Source organism: Protomyctophum parallelum, assembly GCF_964188405.1.
Source record: "Protomyctophum parallelum genome assembly, chromosome: 22".
NCBI lineage: Eukaryota > Metazoa > Chordata > Actinopteri > Myctophiformes > Myctophidae > Protomyctophum > Protomyctophum parallelum.
Window position 1 is genome coordinate 15,952,016 of NC_139714.1, and position 27,170 is coordinate 15,979,185.

General features: G+C 45.4%; 1 protein-coding gene across 1 annotated transcript in view; it reads right to left on the bottom strand.

Annotated features, from left to right (window-relative positions):
- The window catches only part of snd1 (staphylococcal nuclease and tudor domain containing 1), a 360,720-nt gene that overhangs the window by 4,842 nt on the left and 328,708 nt on the right, over positions 1-27,170 (bottom strand). The window contains 1 exon segment of the mRNA XM_083794554.1: positions 78-122. Within this exon segment, the coding sequence (XP_083650680.1) occupies positions 78-122 (45 nt within the window).

Consider the following 27,170-nt stretch of genomic DNA (forward strand, 5'->3'; position numbering starts at 1 on the left):
ATGTCTAACCAATGCTACTGTATGTCTAACCAAAGTGTGCCCCCCCTAGAGGTCAGAACAATGCCCAGTGAACTCACCCTGGCACTCTTGGCAGACTCCTGGCCGTTCAGATACTCCGTCACCTGCAGGGGAAGAGTTAAGAGATCATTTAGTACTTTGTCACTGTCTGTGGAAAAAAAAGCTTACATGTCCATTTTTACCTTTCAGGGCATGGGAAAATAAACATCACCCCCACACAACACAATGCAGTTATTATTGTGTAGTCACATGATGCTCTCGCTAACGCTTTTCATTGGTTCAAAATGCATCAAATCCACACGGACACACTACAGACACACTTTCACATTCAAGATACAGACACACTGAACCACTTTAACACAGACACACTTTCACATTCAAGATACAGACACACTGAACCACTTTAACACAGACACACTTTCACATTCAAGATACAGACACACTGAACCACTTTAACACAGACACACTTTCACATTCAAGATACAGACACACTGAACCACTTTAACACAGACACACTGAACCACTTTAACACAGACACACTTTCACATTCAAGATACAGACACACTGAACCACTTTAACACAGACACACTTTCACATTCAAGATACAGACACACTGAACAACTTTAACACAGACACACTTTCACATTCAAGATACAGACACACTGAACCACTTTAGCACAGACACTTTCACATTCAAGATACAGACACACTGAACCACTTTAACACAGACACACTTTCACATTCAAGATACAGACACACTGAACCACTTTAACACAGACACACTTTCACATTCAAGTCGCAGCGCATCACAAACGCGCCACATAGGCGAGTCATCCATTATGGACGTTCGTGTTGGCGTTCAGCGTGAAGCCCAACACACACACCTTATCCCACACCGGCGGCGTCTGACGCGCGTTCACGCCTCAACCTGACGCTCCAATACGCCACCGTTCTATTTTCCAGGCGTTTGCCGCGCGGCAACGCCTGTGCCACGTCGCTGCGCACCCCCCCGGTGTGTGTGTGTGTGTGTGTGGGGCTTTAGACAGACAGAGAACATTGGAACATGTAGAGATTCTGCAAGAGTGCCCTGCATTCAGCCTCATTGACTGAATCAGCTGTGACTCCATTGTACACGTAGGGCAGAATGTGATGCCGTGAGGGAGGGAGTGTGTGTGTGTGTGCGTGGACCTTGATGACAATGTGTGTGTTGGTGTTTTTGTTAATTGTGTTGATTTGTAGATAAGCGTGGCTGTGTGTAAGACGTGTGTGTGTGTGTGGTACATATCAATTGATCTATTGAAGATTCTGACTTTCAAATGTACATCATTTTTGTTTAGATTGTATTGTTGTATTGTTCTTCCTGCTTTGGCAATGTAAACGCATGTTTACTCATGCCAATAAAGCCCATTGAATTATGAGGCAAACAGATATATATTTTTTTAATTCATATATTCCAATGTTCAATCATGTAACCATGACAGCCCTGTGCGTGTGCACAATACGATGAGTATATATGTGACCAGATTTGACTGAGAGAGTGACTGCCATCGCGCAAATCACAGCTTTTCACCAGAGGAGAATGAGATTGAGTTAATAGCACAGGCAGACTCTTCACATACTAGAGCATGTCTGAAATAAGTGTCAGAGCTGTAAATATGAAAGAAATGTAGCTAGGTAGGTGTAATGTTAGAGACCACAGAAGACATGTGAATATGAAATAAATGCTTAAACATGTAGCTAGGTGTAATGTTAGAGACCACAGAAGACATGTGAATATGAAATAAATGCTTAAACATGTAGCTAGGTGTAATGTTAGAGACCACAGAAGTGAACCTTTCAAGCCTGTTTTCTCAACTCGCTGTTTCTCTGCAAGACATTACTCTATAAGCCATATCTCCAAAACTGGTGGGTCAAACTGAACAACCAATATGTCAATTTGAAGCTATGATTCCCTGCTTTCACATGACATGAAAAAATAAACGAAAATTCTGCTGGATGGATGAACGGAGCAGTACAGAGAAACTATCGAGATACTCTATGGAAGCAGTTTGAAAACATGGTGGCAGATGAGCATTACCGTCTATGTGTGCACACACACACACACACACACACACACACACACACACACACACACACACACACACACACACACACACACACACACACACACACACACACACACACACACACACACACACACACACACACACACACACACACAGTAATGAGGACGCCAGATGTGAGAAATGTGGGTGTTTAATTGCTTAGTGTACGTGCAGATTCATTTGATAGCTACACACAGTGCCAGAAAAATAATAACTGCAGCTGGATTATTGTTACGATTGTGCTGTGAGCATGTGTGTGGAGAGTGAGTGTGTGTGTGTGTGTGTGTGTGTGTGTGTGTGTGTGTGTGTGTGGAGAGTGTGTGTGTGTGTGTGCACGGCACGCACGTGTGTGTGTGTGTGTGTGGTTAAACTGCAGTGGCTGCAGAAGTCATCCATCAAAGAAAAAGGAAAGCTCTGATTTGTTGTTTAGGTTCCAGCGTTATAGTGTTTGTCCACTAGCTACAGGCCAACCTGCACGCTGTCATATCTTTTGAGTCATATATACACAGTATATAAAATCTAAAAAAAAATACTGTATCCTCTCTAATTTCAGTCTTGAATCAGAAGACAATCATCAAGACGAATTCCCACACGTGGACAATAAATGAAACTAACTAACTAACTAACCCATTTTGGTATTAGCATCATGTTATGCTTTAGCTATTGAAAAAAAGCAGATCTACAAGCTCATAGCGTGCCACCGAGTCTATTTTTCAATAGCTAAAGCATAGCGTGATGCTAACAAAGGGGGTTCCCCGTTCAGAATGGGTTAAATGCAGTGTTGACAGGTAGCTCAATAGCTGCTATCCTGTGTTCCTGAGTGCTCCTTTCAGCGTGTGCTTCGATTGGCTCCCGTGGCGTGTGGAGCATGAGTGAATGCCTCCTATTGGCTCCCGTGGCGTGTAGAGCATGAGTGAATGCCTCCTATTGGCTCCCGTGGCGTGGAGCATGAGTGAATGCCTCATTCACGACGCCCATACAAAAGGAGGCTCAGAATGTGTGAACGTGTTCCAGCGAATGGTGAAGGGAAGGTTTTGTGTCATTTTTATTCATTTTGTAAGGGATGGTTTTGTGCCTTTCATTTCTATTGAAAGGCACAATTCTATTGAATGGATGGGAAGATTGTTGCAAAACGAGGAATTCTGGGCGAATGATGGCTATTAACCCATTCTGTACGGGAACCCATTTTGGTGTTAGCATCATGTTATGCTTTAGCTATTGAAAAATAGCAGATCTACAAGCTCATTATTCAGACCAGTGTGTGTCCAGCGGAAACCTCGTATGAATCTGATCTCAGGTCAGAATGGGTTAAAAACGGAAGAGATACTGTAGTTATACTGACCACGGATGCTCTTTTTTCAGCAACACACACACACACACACACACACACACACACACACACACACACACACACACACACACACACACACACACACACACACACACACACACACACACACACACACACACACACACACACACACACACACACACACACACACGTTTCTATAAAGCCCTGGTTATGCGCAACAAGGCTCTTGCGAATAAAATCCTGAATGGAATTTTTTCTTTTGCAAAAACACTTTTCCGCTGGAAGAGGGTGGATTTTGGTCTATATCGAGAAAAAAAAGGAAATGCTGCACAAATGGAGTATGGAAACCCTTGCGAAAAAAGGTTTTTAATTGGAAAGAATTGATCTCACATTATATATTATTATATTATATGGCTTTTGAACAGTTGGAAATTAAAATAAATATATAAATATGGGGAGGCAGTGGAGTCAACAGTGGATGGGAGGCTTTGGATAGTAAGGAGTGATGTGGATTCATAAGGTCCCAATTCACTAAACGATGAATAATCGTCTAGTGTTCAAAGCATTCAAAGATCCAATCTGAACTCGCTACTGTACAAATCAGACAGACAGACAGACAGACAGACAGAGGGGCAGAGAGAGAGAGAGGCTGTTTCACCCACACAATAATGCAGGTTAACAAATCCTGAACATGCCAATCACACACACACACACACACATTTCAAATTCAAAAATTCAAAAAACAATGGGCTATAACCCATATCTTTTTCCCCATTTTTTTCAAAAATGATGAAAAACGGCGTTCTATAGTATGCCGTACGGTATGGGCTATAGCCCATGTTCAAAAATGATGAAAAACGAGGATATGTTTTTTTTCAAAAATTAAAAAAACGATGGGCTATAACCCATGTTTTTTTTTAAATCCTCAAAAATGATGAAAAACGGGCGTGCCGTGCCGTGCTTGCTTGCACTACGACTTCAGTGGACAGACAGACAGACAGACAGACAGACAGACAGACAGACAGACAGACAGACAGACAGACAGACAGACAGACAGACAGACAGACAGACAGACAGACAGACAGACAGACAGACAGACAGACAGACAGACAGACAGACAGACAGACAGACAGACAGACAGACAGACAGACAGACAGACAGTGTTGAGGGTCTGGTGCGTAGGTGCTCCCCTCTCTTATCCCATTCTGGGCGGGAAACCCCCTTTTTGGTGTCTTAAAGCATTATGTTATACTTTAGCTATATTGAAAAATAGCAGATCTACAAGCTCTCGTAGCGCGGCACTCAGTGCCACGCTATACGAGCTTGTATAGGTCTGCTATTTTTACGGGTAAAGTTTTTTTTCTGAAAACTGTCATCATTTTTAGAAGACATTTGTGTATAGAATCTGGAATCAGGTCAAAATGGGTTATTTGAATATCGCATCCGAGAGAGGAGAGAAGCGAGCGATGCCACGAAAAAAAAAAACTCTGAGAGCGGGACACGGTGCGACGGAGACAGAGAGTAACAAACAACCCCCCCCCCCCCCCCCTCTTGTTACCCCCACTGCCAAGATTGGATGTCAGGCTCCGTAAGGGGCCATTAGCCCATTCAGGCCCTATCGTTGAAATGAAAAAGAAATGTCTTCTAATTAAATCATGACAATTTTCTGAACGATTTGAGGGCACATTTTCATGATTGTTCCAAAAAAACAGCAGACGGTGAGACCTACAAGCTCGTAGCTTGTAGATCTGCTATTTTTCCAATAGCTAAAGTATAACATAATGTTTAAAACATCAAAAGGGGTTCCCGCGCAGAATGGTTTAGAGTCGATGGGGAACAACGACTCTCACGCTCCGCAACAAGGCCTTCGTCATTAACGGCAATGAGGATCACACACGCGCGCGCACACACACACACACACACCTAGCCGCTAACTGCCTTCCTGGAGCGCCCTGCCCCATTCATCTGTGCTCATCTCGCTGTCTGCCTGACGACACTCCCATCTTTCACTGTCCTTTTCCCCTCCTATCTCTCGTTTAGCTGCTGCTGCCTCGCTGTAAGAAACCAAAACAACTGAAACAAAGTAGACCACGCATGCAGTGAATCCCATAGACTTAGATATAGCATTTGATACAGACTTATAGCATGTTATGTATAGACGGCACTATAACTGCATTGTATGTATAGTCATAGCACGTCATAGTACATTATGTATAGCAAAGTATAGTTTCATTATATATATATATTTCACTGTTACGTTCTTAGCTTACGCATGTTTCATGATAAATGCTTTTTTTATGTGATGTATTCCCATTGTTTTTTTTGTTCTTGCTTAATGTAAGTCGCTCTGGATTAAGAGTGTCTGCTAAATGCCTAAATTGTATCCCTGTGTGGTCCCCTCGGTTCCACTGGGTTTTTGGCATATTTTATTATTCCGGGTTGAAGACCCGGTCAAAATGTTCTCCCCAGAATAGGAAAGTGGACCCAGAGAACACATCCCACCCTGATGGGAGGATAAACACCTCAGCTTTGACAACCATGGCCTCCCACGACACCCATCCGTAAAACTTACTTAAATCCATACCGACATTTTGCACGGGCGTTGGATCTCACATGCTTTTGGATAGTAGCATCATAGTGGGTGTAGTCATTATCGTCTCACGTACTGTACTACAGTGAGGAGGTTATGGATTCCCCCGGCAGGGGGAATCACCACGACAAGTTCTACCCATGACTTGTCATCGTGTCACAGGGGCTGATCCACAAGACAGTGCGTGTGTGTGTGTGTGTATGCGTGTGAGAGAGAGAGATACACTCAATGTTTGCGTGTAGGTTGAAGGAACAGACTTGCATGGAATTTCTCATGGATAGAAAAAGCAAAGACAAAGCCTGTTGACACCTCAAACCAAACTTTGGCTCTGGACTTCTGACGGAAGCCTTTCTTTAATACTGTCACAGAAACAAGGCTATAAAAACAAATGATGGAGCCGTGGCACTCACACTCTCTGGAGTGGCTTTCAACCGCGGCATTAAGACATGAAGAGTCCATTGATTCATTAAGACATGAAGAGTCCATTGATTCATTAAGACATGAAGAGTCCATTGATTCATTAAGACATGAAGAGTCCATTGATTCATTAAGACATGAAGAGTCCATTGATTCATTAAGACATGAAGAGTCCATTGATTCATTAAGACATGGAGAGTCCATTGATTCATTAAGACATGAAGAGTCCATTGATTCATTAAGACATGAAGAGTCCATTGATTCATTAAGACATGAAGAGTCCATTGATTCATTAAGACATGAAGAGTCCATTGATTCATTAAGACATGAAGAGTCCATTGATTCATTAAGACATGAAGAGTCCATTGATTCATTAAGACATGAAGAGTCCATTGATTCATTAAGACATGAAGAGTCCATTGATTCATTAAGACATGAAGAGTCCATTGATTCATTAAGACATGAAGAGTCCATTGATTCATTAAGACATGAAGAGTCCATTGATTCATTAAGACATGAAGAGTCCATTGATTCATTAAGACATGAAGAGTCCATTGATTCATTAAGACATGAAGAGTCCATTGATTCATTAAGACATGAAGAGTCCATTGATTCATTAAGACATGAAGAGTCCATTGATTCATTAAGACATGAAGAGTCCATTGATTCATTAAGACATGAAGAGTCCATTGATTCCATTCCAAAAAAGCTGCTAAATCTGAGACTATAAAACAACCACAAAAGTCTCATTTTACAAAAGCTACAACAAAGCTACTGGTCTCCCAAATCCGTCTGCCTGTCTGTCTGACAGGTCGTCTGCCCCACATACTGTCTGTCTGACAGGCCGTCTGCCTGTCTGTCTGACAGGCCGTCTGCCTGTCTGTCTGACAGGTCGTCTGCCCCACATACTGTCTGTCTGACAGGCCGTCTGCCTGTCTGTCTGACAGGCCTTCTGCCTGTCTGTCTGACAGGCCGTCTGCCTGTCTGTCTGACAGGCCGTCTGCCCCACACCGAGTACTATCGCCATTTTATTTCATTGTGTCTACTAACTAAATCCTCTATTAGAGATCGTATTAATGCAAAGTAGATTCAACATACTCAACCCTGCACACATTCTAAACGTGCCCCCCGAAATATTGCACTGAGCAAATGGACTGTTCAATAAGCACCTTCAATAATGACGATAATAAATGGTCTTTATCGTCTCCACATCGTATATTTCCTCTGTCACGGACACTTAAACGAGCTGTCCGACCGTCCTCCAATCACCTGAGGGCACGAGGGTGGAGCCAGCGACTGTCCGAGTGTTTGTGCGTGTGCGTGTGTGTGTGTGCGTGCGTGTGTGTGTGTAGTGGTGCGTATCAGCTAGGACGTGTCAAAGGGACCTGAGAGCAGTGACAGCAGGGGAGGCAGCCGTGTGTGTGTGTGTGTGTGCTCTCTGTGTGTGTGTATGCATGTGTTTCTGCGCACGTGCGTGCGTGAGCAGTCAATAACAGAAGCAGAAGATATCCATCAGAATGCTCCAACTCTTTAAATGAGGTATTGAACCATCAGCGGAAGGCAGTCATGCTTTCATATAGCGGGAAGCACAAAGGGAGTGCGTGGGTGTGTGTGTGTGTGGGGGGGGGGGGGTGGGCTGTGATGGGTATATAGCCCATTCTGAACGGGAACCCATTTTGGTGTCAGCATCATGTTATGCTTTAGCTGTTGAAAAATAGCAGATCTGCAAGCTCATAGCTGATCTCAGGTCAGAATGGGTTAATCAGACCAGTGTGTGTCCAGTGGAAACCTCGTATGAATCTGATCTCAGGTCAGAATGGGATAGTAAAAGGAAGGTGGTAAGATGTCACCCAGTCGACTGATGTTCCAGCACACGCTCAAGGCCATGAAATCGTTGGCGCTTCATGGTGAATAACTTTATCAGAAGGCCTCCCTCTAACACGTCTGGTGTTAGCTGTACTTGTGAGGACGACATATCGCCACACCAATACAGTATAGCATTGTCAGAAATGGACCTGCATGGTCCTCACAAGAAAAAAAAAGAAGATGTTTTTTGTGATTTGAAATACAATATTTCAGATTTAGGCTTGATGTATACTTGGTCGTAAACCAAGTATACATCAAGCCTAAATATGAAATATTGTATTTTGTATCGTACCAGCTCAGTGGCCTTGTGGTTAGAGTGTCCGCCCTGAGACTGGGAGGTCGGGGGTTCGATCCCCGGCCGGGTCATACCAAAGACTGTAAAAATGGGACCCAGTGCCTCCCTGCTTGACACTCAGCATCAAGGGTTGGATTGGGGGGTAAGTCCCTGAGACATACTAGCGTCATGTCCAGGGGGTGTACTTGTACATCAAGCTGCCTCACGCTACAGAAACAGGAGATAGGCTCCTGCCCCCTATGGGCCTCATGGCTACAGAAACAGGAGATAGGCTCCTGCCCTATGGGCCTCATGGCTACAGAAACAGGAGATAGGCTCCTGCCCTATGGGCCTCATGGCTACAGAAACAGGAGATAGGCTCCTGCCCCCTATGGGCCTCATGGCTACAGAAACAGGAGATAGGCTCCTGCCCTATGGGCCTCATGGCAACAGAAACAGGAGATAGGCTCCTGCCCTATGGGCCTCATGGCTACAGAAACAGGAGACAGGCTCCTGCCCTATGGGCCTCATGGCTACAGAAACAGGAGATAGGCTCCTGCCCCCTATGGGCCTCATGGCTACAGAAACAGGAGATAGGCTCCTGTCCTATGGGCCTCATGGCTACAGAAACAGGAGATAGGCTCCTGCCCCTATGGGCCTCATGGCTACAGAAACAGGAGATAGGCTCATGCCCCCTATGGGCCTCATGGCTACAGAAACCGGAGACAGGCTCCTGCCCCTATGGGCCTCATGGCTACAGAAACAGGAGATAGGCTCCTGCCCCTATGGGCCTCATGGCTACAGAAACAGGAGATAGGCTCCTGCCCTATGGGCCTCATGGCTACAGAAACAGGAGATAGGCTCCTGACCCTATGGGCCTCATGGCTACAGAAACAGGAGATAAGCTCCTGCCCTATGGGCCTCATGGCTACAGAAACAGGAGATAGGCTCCTGTCCCCTATGGGCCTCATGGCTCGGCAAGGATACTTATACTTGGTCGTGCAAATGCTGTTGCACACCCAAAACAGCTGATCCACAGTACAAGTACAAGTACAAGTACAAGTACAAGTACAGTACAGTACAGTACAGTACAGTACAGTACAGTACAGTACAGTACAGTACAGTACAGTACAGTACAGTACAGTACAGTACAGTACAGTACAGTACAGTACAGGCTCACAACACGGTTGTGAGCTTTGCAGCTGAGCGATTTTGAGACACCAGCACACAATTAAACTAACACTTGATGGTTGGGGTTAAAAAAAATGGCAAAAAGTGACAAAATGGCATGTGTATATCTCCTCACAAGTGTGTGTGTGTGTGTGTGTGTGTGCGTGTGTGCGTGTGCATTTACGTAAGAAAATGTCTCCACATGACATGAATACGTTTCCATTAGCTTTAGCGTCTGTGAGCTACTGTACGATTCGATGCGGTCACAAAGAACTCCACTTCCCATGAGGCCTCATGCCGCGCGGAAACAGTCAAAAAAGGTGTGGCAGAAAGACCCCCCCCCCCCCCCCCCGCCCCACGAGGCCCACAGCCTCAAACCAACCAACCACCAACCAGCAGCGCCAATAACAGTACGGCGGCAGCAGCAACAACAAACTACATATCCCAGGAGGCACCTCACCTGTATACACCCCTGTAGCACAATTACACGGTGATAAATGGAGCTACGACGCCTCCCCGGAGGCTTCATCAGTGTGTGAGCCGCGCTCCGCTCCCGCACTAACCAACCAACCAGGAGTCTCTCAGTCTCACCACAACACACGGCTCGCAGCGCAAAACACAACGAACGAACGGCACCACTGGAACCAATAAGCTAATTGGCTCTTTGATCAGGAAAAGGGGTAACACAACTTCAACTGAACGTCCCGTACGTCTCCCGTCGTCCCGTGGGCCACATCATCGTCTTGAGAGAAGACGCTCATATTTATAGACGGTTGCGTTCAAGAAGCTATCATGTTGCTATGGAGATGAGCTACGGCTTATCTACAGACCAAAGTGAGCGCACAGGCCGTAAAACCATTCTGACCTGAGATCAGATTCATACGAGGTTTCCACTTGACACACACTGGTCTGATTAACCCATTCTGACCTGATTTTTCAAAAATAGCAGACCTACAAGCTCATAGCGCGCCACTCGGTGGCGCGCTATGAGCTTGTAGATCTGCTATTTTTCAATAGCTAAAGCATAACATGATGCTAACACCAAAATGGGTTCCCGTTCAGAATGGGTTAAACCATTTCGACCGAGAACGGATTTCTACAAATATCTTCTGAATCATGTTTCTATATATCAGCGTTTCTCAAACTATTTCATGTCAAGGACCCCCAGAATTATCTGTATTTGGCTGCGGACCCCCATCTGAAAATATGTTGTTCCAGGGAACCCCCCCCCCCCCCCCCCCAGTAGCAAAGATTTTAGTTAAAAACTTGCTCTGTAACAATATATGAGCTTGTAGATCAGCTATTTTTCAGCTAAATTACAAAATAATGCTTAAAATGCACCAAAAGGGGTTCCCGACCAAAATGGGTTAAAAGAAGATATCTGGTGTGAAGAGTGAAGACAGGAGGGGACCGAGTGCAGAGCCATGGGGGACCTCAGTCAACAAAGTTGCTATGGTTTAAAACCCATTTTGACCTGAGATCAGATTCTAAAAATGTCTTCTACATCCTGACAGTTTTCTGAAAAAGCTATGTTTCTATGCCAGTGGTTCTTTGATTTTTCAAAAAATAGCAGACCTACATAAAATAAAACACTTTCTTCTTCAGTGTCTTGAAGGCTGTGTGAAAATAACCCAGCAGCCCCTTGGCTAAAGCAAGAGAAGACATTTGAATTTAACATGAGAGTTCTGTTAAATTAGGATATTCTTGTAATGGCTCATTTCCATGCTGCTTTGCAAAAATAGGATTTGTTAATTAATATCATTCTATAATGGCACAAAAACAAAACAACCTAAAGGCCTCTTGAACTTGATACGATCAGTAATACTTGGTATGTTTCGTCGCTATTTAACCCATTTCGACCCGATACCAGATTATTTGTCTTCAAAATCATGATAGTTTTCAGGAAAACGTATGTTTCTGTCAGTCGTTCTCAAACTATTTCATGCCAAGGAGCCCCAGAATTATGAAATTGGACCGCAGAGCAGCGCCGGACCCCCCCGTCTGAAAATATGTTGTTCCAGGGACCCCCCCTCCCAGAAGGGACCGCCCTCCCAGAAGGGACCCCCCTCCCAGAAGGGACCCCCCTCCCAGAAGGGACCCCCCTCCCAGAAGCAAAGATTTGAGTTAAAAACGTTCTCTCTGAAGGAATATATCCAAAGATTTGCCCATTTTTTTTTCAAAAATAGCAGACCTACAAGCTCTATGAGCTTGTAGGTCTGCTATTTTTCGATAGCTAAAGTATAACATAATGCTTAGAACACCTTTTGTGACCTTTTGGTGTTAGCATTATGTTATGCTTTAGCTATTAAAAAAAAGCAGATCTACAAGCTTACAGCGTGCCACCGAGTGGCGCGCTATGAGCTTGTAGGTCTGCTATTTTTGAAAAATCGAAGAACGACTGACATAGAAACATAGCTTTTTCAGAAAACTGTCAGGATGTAGAAGAACATTTTTAGAATCTGATCTCAGGGCTAAATGGGTTAAATGCGACAGAATCACATACCCGACACAATTGCCAGGGTTTTATTACTATTGTTTGGAACACAAATGTGTTGCAACACGATCAGATATTTGCCAGGCAAAATAGCATTTCCAGACAGACTAATTAAAAGAGATTTTTTTTCAACAGATAGCATTTATATGAGGTGTCTAGAATAACATACTAAAAGTCCTAAGAAATCCTAGATGCGGAAATATGTTTAATTCTCATCAATTCAAGATGTGTGCTAATACCTCGAGAAAACTAAACACCCTAATGGGCTTTTTTTTTTCTTTTGTCCTATCACAATGAAACTTTCCACAATTAATCTTAACATGAAAACTAAACTTTTTTGTATTACAAGTTTCTCTGAAACTTAATCTGAATATGCAAATTAGCTTAATATATATTGAATATGCCCACATTTGCATATCACGAAAATTACTTTTCCCCAAAATGTATAATATTTACATTGTTGTTTGTTAATGATATCAAACACACTGATCAGACTTTCATGAACCATTTCATCGAAATATTGTGACTTCATAGAATAAAAAAAACACCATTCATATGTATGACAAATGCATAAATCCGTCAAATCTTCCTCCAACCATCCTACAGCTAATGGTTGATGGCAATGCTGCTTTTGGACTGGCCTCTAACCTGAAACCTGCCAGGCTTGGTTGTACCTACCGGGGGCATAACCCCCACCAGCAGTGTCTCAGTCCATCCCAGTCTTCTTGTTCCTGTACTCTGCAGACACGCCTGAAGCTGTTGCAGGCCATATCCCACCTCCAGGTAGACTTCATCACACATCTCCCACCTCCAGGTAGACTCCATCACACAGCTGTCTCCTCCAGGTAGACTCCATCACACATCTCCCACCTCCAGGTAGACTCCATCACACAGCTCTGTCACCTCCAGGTAGACTCCATCACACAGCTCTGTCTCCTCCAGGTAGACTCCATCACACAGCTCTGTCACCTCCAGGTAGACTCCATCACACATCTCCCACCTCCAGGTAGACTCCATCACACAGCTCTGTCTCCTCCAGGTAGACTCCATCACACAGCTCTGTCTCCTCCAGGTAGACTCCATCACACAGCTCTGTCACCTCCAGGTAGACTCCATCACACAGCTCTGTCACCTCCAGGTAGACTCCATCACACAGCTCTGTCACCTCCAGGTAGACTCCATCACACAGCTCTGTCACCTCCAGGTAGACTCCATCACACAGCTCTGTCTCCTCCAGGTAGACTCCATCACACAGCTCTGTCTCCTCCAGGTAGACCCCATCACACAGCTCTCCCACCTCCAGGTAGACTCCATCACACAGCTCTGTCTCCTCCAGGTAGACTCCATCACACAGCTCAGTCTCCTCCAGGTAGACTCCATCACACAGCTCTGTCTCCTCCAGGTAGACTCCATCACACATCTCCCACCTCCAGGTAGACTCCATCACACAGCTCTGTCTCCTCCAGGTAGACTCCATCACACATCTCCCACCTCCAGGTAGACTCCATCACACAGCTCTGTCTCCTCCAGGTAGACTCCATCACACAGCTCTGTCTCCTCCAGGTAGACTCCATCACACATCTCCCACCTCCAGGTAGACTCCATCACACAGCTCTGTCTCCTCCAGGTAGACTCCATCACACAGCTCTGTCTCCTCCAGGTAGACTCCATCACACATCTCCCACCTCCAGGTAGACTCCATCACACAGCTCTGTCTCCTCCAGGTAGACTCCATCACACAGCTCTGTCTCCTCCAGGTAGACTCCATCACACAGCTATGTCTCCTCCAGGTAGACTCCATCACACAGCTCTGTCTCCTCCAGGTAGACTCCATCACACAGCTCTGTCACCTCCAGGTAGACTCCATCACACAGCTCTGTCACCTCCAGGTAGACTCCATCACACAGCTCTGTCACCTCCAGGTAGACTCCATCACACAGCTCTGTCTCCTCCAGGTAGACTCCATCACACAGCTCTGTCTCCTCCAGGTAGACCCCATCACACAGCTCTCCCACCTCCAGGTAGACTCCATCACACAGCTCTGTCTCCTCCAGTTAGACTCCATCACACAGCTCTGTCTCCTCCAGGTAGACTCCATCACACAGCTCTGTCACCTCCAGGTAGACTCCATCACACAGCTCTGTCACCTCCAGGTAGACTCCATCACACAGCTCTGTCACCTCCAGGTAGACTCCATCACACAGCTCTGTCTCCTCCAGGTAGACTCCATCACACAGCTCTCCCACCTCCAGGTAGACTCCATCACACAGCTCTGTCTCCTCCAGGTAGACTCCATCACACAGCTCTGTCACCTCCAGGTAGACTCCATCACACAGCTCTCCCACCTCCAGGTAGACTCCATCACACAGCTCTGTCTCCTCCAGGTAGACTCCATCACACAGCTCTGTCACCTCCAGGTAGACTCCATCACACAGCTCTCCCACCTCCAGGTAGACTCCATCACACAGCTCTGTCACCTCCAGGTAGACTCCATCACACAGCTCTGTCTCCTCCAGGTAGACTCCATCACACAGCTCTGTCACCTCCAGGTAGACTCCATCACACAGCTCTCCCACATCCAGGTAGACTCCATCACACAGCTCTGTCACCTCCAGGTAGACTCCATCACACAGCTCTCCCACATCCAGGTAGACTCCATCACACAGCTCTGTCACCTCCAGGTAGACTCCATCACACAGCTCTGTCTCACACAGCTCTGTCTCCTCCAGGTAGACTCCATCACACAGCTCTGTCTCCTCCAGGTAGACTCCATCACACAGCTCTGTCGCTACAATTATGTTGTGTGTTTCCTACTCCTTAAAGGTTTCACATGTGACATTAATTCATTTATTTTTAATGTCACAATGACACAATCCCTTTAATGTTTGCAAATTCATCCATCCATTCCTCTTCATCCGCTCATCCGAAGTCAGGTTGCAGAGAGTTCCAGACTTCTCTTTCCTGGGCCACATTAGCAGGGGAACCTCCCCTGTTGTTGCTACCTTGTCGTGGTGGTGAGGCTTGTGTGCCTCTGTGACCCTGAGGACTATACCGGTGGGGGTTATGCCCCCGGTAGGTACAACCAAGCCTGGCAGGTTTCAGGTTAGAGGCCAGTCCAAAAGCAGCATTGCCATCAACCATTAGCAGTAGGATGGTTGGAGGAAGATTTGACGGATTTATGCATTTGTCATACATATGAATGGTGTTTTTGATGTTATTCTATGAAGTCACAATATTTAGATGAAATGGTTCATGAAATACTGATCAGTGTGTTTGATATCATTAACAAACAACAATGTAAATATTATACATTTTTGGGAAAAGTAATTTCCGTGATATGCAAATGTGGGCATATTCAATATATATTAAGCTAATTTGCATATTCAAATTAAGTTTCAGAGAAACTTGTAATACAAAAAAGTTTAGTTTTCATGTTAAGATTCATTGTGGAAAGTTTCATTGTGATAGGACAAAAGAAAAAAAAAAGCCTATTAGGGTGTTTAGTTTTCTCGAGGTATTAGCACACATCTTGAATTGATGAGAATTAAACATATTTCTGCATCTAGGATTTCTTAGGACTTTTAGTATGTTATTCTAGACACCTCATAGAAATTATATCTGTTGAAAAAAATTCTCTTTTAATTAGTCTGACTTTTGGGTCTAAAATGGGCTAGATTGCCTGGCCTATAATGGGATTCCAATTGAAACCAAACTGTGCGACCCAGAGGGGTAGTGGGAGTGACGCCAGGGACTCCCGTTAACTCCACTGCTCGGCTGCAACTACAGGCTTATTATTTACTATGAAAAGTTGTATTTCGTTGTTATTTTGTCGCGTGCGTCAAAAAAACGAACCGGGGGCAATTTTAATGAAGTCACGCAACGCATCGAATCGTAGGCAGTGGAGGAGCCACCCTTCATTGATGGAAAAGGGGAACGTTCCCTGGCGGTGACGGAGACTCGCGACGCTGACCGGTGGAGCCCCGCGGTGCTATCATGGCCGTCTTTTACTGCTATAGTTGTACAGCTGTTGGAGGTCCAGGCCACTGTTGACCTGACTGACGCACATGTAGCATCGTGTCCGGGAGAGGCTCAGTGTTTGTGACCGGCGCACCCCGCACAAAAGAGCAGCAGTGACATACATTATGGCAGTGAGTAGGTGCACTGCACCTTGTTGTAACATGCTGGTTGCACCTCCCCCCCCCCCCACACACACACACACACACACACACACACGGTTGTCGGGGACGACAGATTGTTGATGTGAACATGTCATGACAGGACCGGCTTCCACTAGCTCAACGCTCGCACACACGCACGGACGCAATCACTCTTCCCAAGGGCATTATGATGAAGGACAGTAGGACACAGTTCTTCTTATGTAAACAAAGAAATAGCATTATTTACCATGATGGCGCTTATTCGGTGTTCTATTATGAGAGTTCAGTTCACATTGTTTGCGACCGTAGCTTTATCTGCGGGTTCACATACATGCATACCATTAGCGTGCCGTTAGCGTGCACTGGTGAAGCGCATTGTGAACATGTTCAGTGGTGGAAGAAAGTACTTACTTAAGTAAAAGTATAAATAATGCAATGTAGAAATACTCTGGAGACTTTTTACTGAAGTAAAAGTACATAAGTATTGGCATACAAATGTACTTAGAGAGTACCAATGGTAAAAGTATACTCCTTATGCAGAATGTTCCATTTGAGGTTTTAAAAAGTATATGGACATCTTTTGAAAGTAGCAGATCTACTTTTCATACTTTTCTCTGCCACTGTAGTATGATCAAGCAGGTTGTTAATGTATATCGTTGCCGACAGCAACGATATACAGTAAAAACAGCAAGTTCACATTTTTTGCAAAGCAAAGTGTGGTTTGTTTTTGTTTTCAGTGTTATGACTAATTGATCAGGAAAAAAATAAATACAAGTCTAGACTCTTGTTTTGTTTGGGCGGGAAGCCGGGAACCCCTTTTGGTGTTTTAAAGGAATTATAAGTTATACTTTAGCTATTGAAAAATAGCAGATCTACAAGCTCATAAAATCGTGAAAAATGTGCCTCAAATCTTTGAATATATATTATTACTACTATTAGCATTTTAACTCAAATCTTTGCTTCTGGGGGAGGGTCCGAGGGGGCGGAGGCATATTACATATAATTATTGGGGTCCTTGACATGAAATATTGAGAACCACCACTGATATAGAAACACCAGGTTTTTCAGAAAACTGTCATGATTTAGAAGACATTTTAACCCATTTTGCGCGGGAACCCCTTTTGGTGTTAGCATCATGTTATGCTTTAGCTATTGAAAAATAGCAGATCTACAAGCTCATAGCGCGCCACCGAGTGGCGCGCTACGAGCTTGTAGGTCTGCTATTTTTTGAAAAATCGAAGAGCGACTGACATAGAAGACATTTTTTTAAATCTGATCTCAGGTCAGAATGAAAACTGTCAGGATGTAGAAGACATTTTTTGAATCTGATCTCAGGTCAGAATGGGTTAAATGTTGACGTCAGGGCCTAAATGGGTTAAGGCGTTCTCACGGGCTTTGGAACATTGACTGTTCTGTTATCGTCGGTTTGAACGCTCTCACGTTGACAAATAACAAACCGTGTCTCCATTAGTCATTCTTTACAAGCTATCCTTCAACAATATACAGCCGACTATACGATATACACACACTAGACTAGGCCATTCAACCGCCGGAGAACATGAATCCGTTCTGGGTGAGAACCCATTTTTGGTGTCAGCATTATGTTATGCTTTAGCTATTGTAAAATAGCAGATCTACAAGCTCACAGCGCGCCACCGAGTGGCGCGCTATGAGCTTGTAGGTCTGCTATTTTTTGAAAAATCGAAGAACGACTGGCATAGAAACATAGCTTTTTCAGAAAACTGTCAGCGTGTAGAAGACATTTTTTAGAATCTGATCTCAGGTCAGAATGGGTTAAAGATCCAAGCGAGTAGACAAACAACACACACACACACACACACACACACACACACACACACACACACACACACACACACACACACACACACACACACACACACACACACACGGGAGTCTAACTCTTTTTTGTCCACTGTAGTCAGAGGCTCTTCTAAACAACCATGTATATTATGTGTGTCCCAAAAGGAGACCAAATATCGGAAATCCTTTAAAGAGCGGGTCAATATCGGAGGTTCAAGCCATGCTGGTGATTGATAATTTAGCCGCGTGAAATGGATTTCCGTATTTGTAATTGTTGACTTGTAATTAGCAAACTGGGTATTATTAGCTTGTAGCACTAAATTAACTTTGGGATGGGGGGGGTGTCCGTTAGCTGAGACAGCCATGTGAGACGGTATAACCTTGATATTATTGCGGATCTACAAGCTCACAACAGCGACCTTTGTATGTATATACACAATTTCTCGGTTGCGCGTATGAATCAGTCATTTGCAGTCGTTGGACCCCCCCCCCCCCCCCCCCCCCCCCCCCCCAAACCCCCCAAAACCCCCCCCAACCCGGTTGAAATCCGTCAAGATGTTGGCTCGCTGACAGGACACACTCTAGTAAAAGGCTTCACGGTATAGATATTGCTTCTTAACTACAGGGACATGGCTCCCTTCTTTCTGCCACAGGCTAGCCTTCAACAATGGCGGACTTATTTCAGAAGGCATCTGCGCCGGAGAATATCAAGTGTCGTCTGTACCCCTGTGCCAAGGGGCAACGTACCCCTGTGCCAAGGGGCAACGTACCCCTGTGCCAAGGGGCAACGTACCCCTGTGCCAAGGGGCAACGTACCCCTGTGCCAAGGGGCAACGTACCCCTGTGCCAAGGGGCAACGTACCCCTGTGCCAAGGGGCAACGTACCCCTGTGCCAAGGGGCAACGTACCCCTGTGCCAAGGGGCAACGTACCCCTGTGCCAAGGGGCAACGTACCCCTGTGCCAAGGGGCAACGTACCCCTTGGCACACTCGGGTCATATTACACACAAAACCCCTCCCTGAAACAAAGAGAGAGAAACAAGATGAGGTGCACCCCCCCACTGCAGCGACACGATGGGCTTGGTATGCAGCGGTTCTGTTGACCCGAGTTGCATCATGGGAGTCTCCGAGCAGCCATTACGTGACAATACGGGGGTTGCCTCCCGTTCGGTTTTCAGGAAGGGAGGGAGGGAGAGAGGTGGCCATGTTTGTGCCACCGTGGGTGAACTGCACTGTACAAGGATGGCATGTTTATCCACTTCATCTGGCACACACACACACACACACACACACACACACACACACACACACACACACACACACACACACACACACACACACACACACACACACACACAGTGTCTCTGGGGCAACGGGAGCTAGTCAGTGTGTGTTTAAATGAGTACTGGGAGTTTGTGTGTGTGTGTGTGTTTGTGTGTGCTGGTGTCCGCACGCTCTCAAGGGGAGGGCAAGCAGTCTGGCCTGCCAAGCTTGCGACTGACCACAACAGAGACCAGCAGAGGACAGAATACCAGCGGAGGGGAAGAGACCAGCAGAGAGACCAGCAGAGGACAGAATACCAGCGGAGGGGAAGAGACCAGCAGAGAGACCAGCAGAGGACAGAATACCAGCGGAGGGGAAGAGACCAGCAGAGAGACAGAGACCAGCAGAGGACAGAATACAAGCGGAGGTGACGAATTTGCACATATGTGACCCAGGCCAGCAGAATGTGCCTCATGTCGCCAGAATGAACATGCCTTAAATCAATAAATAAACTTTTTTTTTTTTTTTTGTGATTTTCTTTTTTTTTTCATATTAACACAGTTTGAATGTTGAAGAAGGTTTTCATTCAAACAGATTGTTCATTTGGGCAAATGAAATGTATACATTTATACGTCATAGTGGGCTTGTTTTTTAACACTGTTTTGGGGGCAGAGAAGCGCAGTTCCGAGATTTGCATGTTGTTTTCAATTGGTCCTGGAATCTCTTTGTCCTCAGGTTTCACGCTCTGATCACGCCCATTAGCATGCTTGTGTTTGGCTATAGTATAGTATGAAGGAGCATTTGGGTTATACTTTACAGAAAATAAACAAAACCACGTATAGAAACCAGGCATTATGACTTGCTGTTTGCTGTATCTGTTTTTTTTAAATAGCAAATCTACAAGCGCACAACGCATCATAGCCTGATGCGTCGGTTTTATTTATTTAAAATACCGGGTCAATTGTCTGACTTTGATTGCTTAAAGTACACCTGCATAAAATGCTGTACTACAGCTATTTACAACCAGGTAGTGTATAAGTTAAATTGAATTGTTGTACTTTCAAAAGGGTTTATTGGGGCACCTAAGGTGTAAGGTCTTCTTCTGCCCTTTGTTTCAGTGCACACATGTAAAAGCATTGGTCTAAAACTACATAGCCTATATCCATTGAAAACTCAGTTAGCCTATAGTTACTTTTTAGATTGTATTATTACAAAACATACACTAAACAACTTCAGTCCTATATTTCTTTACTTTAACTCAAGTAAAACAACATGTACTTTCCCACACCTAAGTGTCCACTCAACTGTCATTGACAGCTAACCTAGTGGGGGAGTGGTTAGTGGGTGGGGGAGTGATTATGCAAGTATCTATTGTCACACCCATTCCAGAGGTGCTACATTTTCAGGGAAACTTTGCAGAGCAAATTCTCTACTTTGGGGTATCTGTTTCAACAAGTTTTAGATGGTCATATCTCCTTCAATTATTGTCCAATGTCATTGAATGATACATCATATGAAAGCTTACATTCTGTACTTTAATCATCTGTAAAAATGTGTAATCTGTAAAAATCGACTTGAGGCACTTTTTGCTGGAGTTGGTCACATATGCGCGCAACGATAATGTCCCTCGATGTCAAAACACGTTGGCTTATAATATCCAGTCAGGCGAGCTTCACATCTGCATTAAACCATTTTGGGGCGGGAACCCCTTTTGGTGTTAGCATTATGTTATGCTTTAGCTATTGAAAAATAGCAGACCTACGAGCTTGTAGGTCTGCTATTTTTGAAATATCGAAGAACGACTGACATAGAAACATAGCTTTTTCAGAAAACGGTCAGGATTTAGAAGACATTTATAGAATATGATCTCAGGTCAAAATGGGTTAATATGCAGTATATATGCACAATATAACGATGAAATAAACAGCGTTCAGCCCTGTGTCTGCTCGGCTCTCCTCTCTCTGCTCTGTGAAGCGATCATCTGGTCTCTCCCCCTCCTGGCTACCAGCCCGCCACCCAGAACATCACATCATCCTGTCCTCAGACAAATCGATGTGCCCCCCAGGTACCGCCAGTCAAGCTCCGCTTCTAATCTAAGGACACCACTCTCTCTCTCTCGCTCTCTCTGTGTGTGTGTGTGTGTGTGTGTGTGTGTGTGTGTGTTCACGCGTGAACTTGTATTAGTATACTTTTGAGGGCCAAATGTCCCCACATGTGTAGTAGAGTTTGAGAGATAGACATTATAGGGGGAAACAATCCTGGGCTTTTTTAGACTGTGTGTGTGTGTGTGTGTGTGTGTGTGTGTGTGTGTGTGTGTGTGTGTGTGTGTGTGTGCGTGTGCCTGTGTGTGTGTGTGTGTGTGTGTGTGTGATGGGAACCACTCGGAGAGAGAGCACAGCAGAGGAGTAAAGGGTAAATATAAAGGAGACAATTATGCATTTCCAAATGGCAGCGAAAAAGCACAAAAATGGTCCTCTCAGTTCACAGAATTGGAGCTGTGTGAAACGCAATAACACCATCTGGTCTCTCCCCACACACAGCCCGCCGCAGAGAACTTAAATGTTTTCCTCATTTATATGTCCTCTCTCCGGTGGCATCATTAAGAGATCGCCGTCCCAACACCTCCATCGCACGCCGGCATGCCGCATCCCCCCCCCCCCCCCCCCCCCCAAATGGGCCTCTCTTCGCCGCAGAGATTACGTGACTGAGAGATTAGGATTGCCGCATGCGTCTGCCGAGTTCACTTAACCCACTCTGAACGGGAACCCATTTTGGTGTTATAGCATCATGATATGCTTTATAGCTATTCAAAAATAGCAGACCTAGGTCTGCTATTTTTGAAAAATCGAAGGACGACTGACATTTTTTTAAATCTGATCTCAGGTCAGAATGGGTTAATCAGACCAGTGTGTGTCCAGTGGAAACATCGTATGAATCTGATCTCAGGTCAGAATGGGTTAACCTTCCATATTGCCCTAAATGCACAATAAAGCCACACAATAAGAGGCACAATAAAAGCCTCGACAATGACAACACTATAGTATCACTCACGGAGGAAAATAATCCCACTATATATTCAAGCCTCATGACTGTAAGCCGTCTACAGAAACCTCCTATCTCCATATTCAAACTTTGTGTTATTTTTACATCCATCCATCCGTCCATCTTCAACCGCTTATCCGTAGTCGGGTCGCGGGGGAAAAAGCTCCACCAGAGAGCTCCAGACTTCCCCTCTCCATAGCAACATTAGTGACTTCCTCCTGGGGGGGGGGGGATCCCGAGACGTTCCAAGGCCAGTGAGTCGATGTGTTTCCTTCAACTGCGCCTTGGTCTGCCCCGGGTTCTCCTCCCAGTGGGACGTGGTCCTTGGTCTGCCCCGGGGTCTCCTCCCAGTGGGACGTGGTCTGCCCCGGGGTCTCCTCCCAGTGGGACGTGGTCCTTGGTCTGCCCCGGGGGTCTCCTCCCAGTGGGACATGGTCCTTGGTCTGCCCCCCGGGGTCTCCTCCCAGTGGGACGTGGTCCTTGGTCTGCCCCGGGGTCTCCTCCCAGTGGGACGTGCCTCGAGGACCTCCCTAGGGAGGCGCCCGAGAGGCATCCTAAGCAGATGCCCGAACCACCTCAGCTGACTCCTTTCCAGGTGAAGGAGCAGCGTTTTTTTTCCCCCTGTAAATGAACGTACTCCTACTCTACGGCTTCACACAGAAGCATCGTGAGTAGCAGAACCACGAGCTCCAAGCGCGTGGCTTTGCACCTCGCTTTGAGCTCGTCCACGTGCTGCTTTTGACGCTTTTGCGAATTTGAATCGTGTAAAAGTTGACAGTTATGGACATATGTGACCAGATTTTACTGAGAGACTGCCATCGCGCAAATTCCAGCTTTTCACCAGAGGAGTTTTTTTTTTTTTTTTTTTCAAAATGAGATGATAGCACATGCAGGCAGACTCTTCACATAATAGAGCATGTCAGAAATAAATGTCAGAGCTGAAATCGACATGTAAATATGAAATAAATGCTTAAACATGTAGCTATAGGTGTAATGTTAGAGACCACAGAAGTGAACCTTTCAAGCCTGTTTTCTCAACTCGCTGTTTCTCTGCCAGACATTACTCTATAAGCCATATCTCCAAAACTGGTGGGTCAAACTGAACAACCAATATGTCAATTTGAAGCTATGATTCCCTGCTTTCATATGACATGACAAAAAAACGAAAATTCTAAAAAAAATCCAATGGCAGTCCCTCAGTCAAATTGAGTCACATATGAGCTTTCCACCCGACAAGACGATATAATATGCGGTATACGCCAGATGTGCAACGGATTAAGCCTCGCCCTGTGACATTCAATCTGCGTCAACGTGCGTCCGCTCGCAAATGTGCCCGTGCATTATGCATGCATGTACAGTATGCATTACATGAGCGCCAGGCATACTGTACACACATTATGCATATTATGGACTTAGTCTAAGTGACCTACTGTAGTCTCTTGATTTTAATGTACGTTTTGGGGGCATCCCATCCTTAAGGGATAAAGTGTAATGCTATACCCTCTAACCACATAATCTCCATTCTCTCTCTCGGCTCTGTACTGTACTGTACTCCGTACTGTATAGCACACCTCCGGGTCATTATGTCACTGACACACTGGTGGCTGGATTATAATATACTCACAATAGATCCGGACGGATTGTATTATTATCATCTCACGATATCCCCACACAGATATAATATTTTACGGATAAAAAAAGTGGCGTGTCTTCATTGCGTTGGCAATGATGATCGACGTGTTTCTTCATGTTTCACTCACCCAGAATTGGCCAGGTTATCGCGTGGGCGAAACAGGCTTTCTTCCAGTGTTGTTTTCGTCGACTAAAACTAAGACGAAAAATGTCCGTCGACTACCTTTTTTCACTGACGAAAACTAAATGGAAACTAAATTAAAACTAATCTACGATGACTAAAACTAAGACTAAATATAGTGACGATTTCGTCAACAAATAAAAACTAGACTAAAATGTTAGGAAGGGACTAGTGGACAAGAGATCCAGTATAAGTAATTTTACACTTGGTTGCATGCTGAAAATAGACGATCTATCTATCGTCTATCGTCTATTTTCAGCAAGTGAAAAAAACGGTCGTTACGAGCCCGCCAAAATACATTTTGTTTGACTAAATCAACTGTAGATTTAATCGACTAAAATCGCATGACATTTAGTCGACTAAAACTAGACCAACACTAATACATTCCAGGTGACTAAAATGTGACTAAAACTAAGTGAAAACTATTCAAGAGACTACGACTAAAACTAAAATAGAAACTTGCTGCCAAAAACAACACTGCTTTCTTCTCCATCTCTTGTGGCGAGAGAGCCCGACCAGCGAGAAAGAAAGTAGGTCTCTCTCTCTCTCTCTCTTGCTTGACTGGTTTGGTCACACAACCTCTCAAGACAAATCAAAGCTGGAAAGAGTAGTACGTCGCGCATCAAAGAACAGCGGATGCAGCCTCCATACACTTTCTCCACTCTATTCCACCAGAATAATTAGGAAGGCAAATAAAATCATTGCAGACAACTCCCATCCTACACATCACCTCTTCAATCTCCTCCCACCAGGCAGGAGATATAGAAGTATCCAGAGTTCAACATGTCGCTTCAGAGATAGCACTTATACCCCGTAGCCATTAGACATCTGAACTGAAATGTGCATATAGCACTTTTAAAAACTGAATGTAATTGCCTATGCTGCTGGTTTTTGTATCGTATTGTCCTTCTTGTTTGTGTATCTATGGTTGTCTGTATATGTTGAGTATGAACCAAGACAAATTCCTATCAACTTGTTGACATGGCAAATAAATTGTGGTGGTAATAAATTATTACCACCACAGGGAGTGCAGTGCCCGGCCTTGAGTCGGTCGGTCCCACGGTTGTCCAGAACCACCACAAAAGGCCTCCTCTGCCTTGGGCTCTGGAGGACAAGGCCCAAATTTGGCCAATAATTGATCACACCTTGATCGTCCCAAGATCTCCATATATGGAGCTGGCCTGTTCTGACTCCATATTTGACATAAAGAACTCCATAATTATACAGTAAGGGACACGGACACAATAACTGGGGCATGCTTTTCCAAATTCCATCCATCCAAGTAGGCCCGTGCCCAATATTGTGCCTAGTCATTGAAATCAACAAAATGCCTCTACCTTTAATCGCATTTCAAACGCCCTATAAGGTCAAAGGTCTCCAACAGGTGGTCTTCAGAGTGGGCCACCACCAAATTGCCAAATCTTTGTTGCGGAGCGACCGGTGCGCAACTTAAGGTGAGAGGGGGCTTTTTCTAAAAATATATATTTTTATCCCACGATTTTGTAACCCATTTTTCACCCCTGTGTCAATCATCTAATGTGATCCTGGGCTCTACACACCCTCCACCAACCTAGTCCCCATATATGGGGGACAAGGGGAGAGCAACGGACTTGAACTCATGCTTCCTTCATGCCTGAGTGTCCAAGTTGCTCCTTTACACCTGACAGGGGGGAGTTTCCCTGGTTGGACGTAGCGCGTGGAAGGAACACGTTATTCCAACCAGTTCCTTTCCCCTCCACCAGGCGCCCCGGCTGGCCAGCCGGGGCTTTTTGATTGCCGCCCATTACAAAAGGCCTCTCTCTCTCTCTCTCTCTTCCTAGCAGTTCCCCGGGAGCATGCCATGAAGCCTCTCTCTGCTGGCCCCGTTCCCTTCTCTTCCACCCACGGAGGGGCTATCAAGCCGCAGTTTCAAAGTGGCCTCTGTCCCCCCCCCCCCCCCCCCTCCCTATCTATTCCATTTATGCTCTATTCATTATTTCCCCGGAGGATTGGGGGGACACAACGCAGACACCGGGCTATCTATACCGCGCCGTTAAGGCATTCTGACCTGAGATCAGATTCATACGAGGTTTCCACTGGACACACACTGGTCTAATTAACCCATTCTGACCTGAGATCAGATTCTAAAAATGTCAGTCGTTCTTTGATTTTTCAAAAATAGCAGACCTACAAGCTCGTAGCGCGCCACTCGGTGGCGCGCTATGAGCTTGTAGATCTGCTATTTTTCAATAGCTAAAGCATAACATGATGCCAACACCAAAATGGGTCCCCGTTCAGAATGGGTTAAGGCATTGCATAACAGATGGGGTGTAATGCATCCTGGCACTTCAGAGCCATATTATCGGCAGACCGCTGTGAGTGCGTCCAAGGTTAAAAGCAGGCTTTAAGGGTGCCATTGTCCCCCGGAGTGGTGGGACAGGAGAGAGAAGAGGGATAATCATGCTTTATTCCGTAACGCCGATGCCTCGGCGAGTATACACCATATGGATAGCATCTCCCCTGCCCCCCCCACACCGCGCCGCTAAAGGACAGCATGGTTGACTGTCAACCTAAGAGAGTGCAGGTGAAGAGATGATTGCCCTGGCCAGCCGGGGCGCCTGGTGGAGGGGAAAGGAACCGGTTGGAGTAACGTGTTCCTTCCACGCGCTACGTCCAACCAGGGAAACTCCCCCCTGTCAGGTGTAAAGGAGCAACTTGGACACTCAGGCATGAAGGAAGCATGAGTTCAAGTCCGTTGCTCTCCCCTTGTCCCCCATATATGGGGACTAGGTTGGTGGAGGGTGTGTAGAGCCAATTAGATAATTGACACAGGGGTGAAAAATGGGTTAC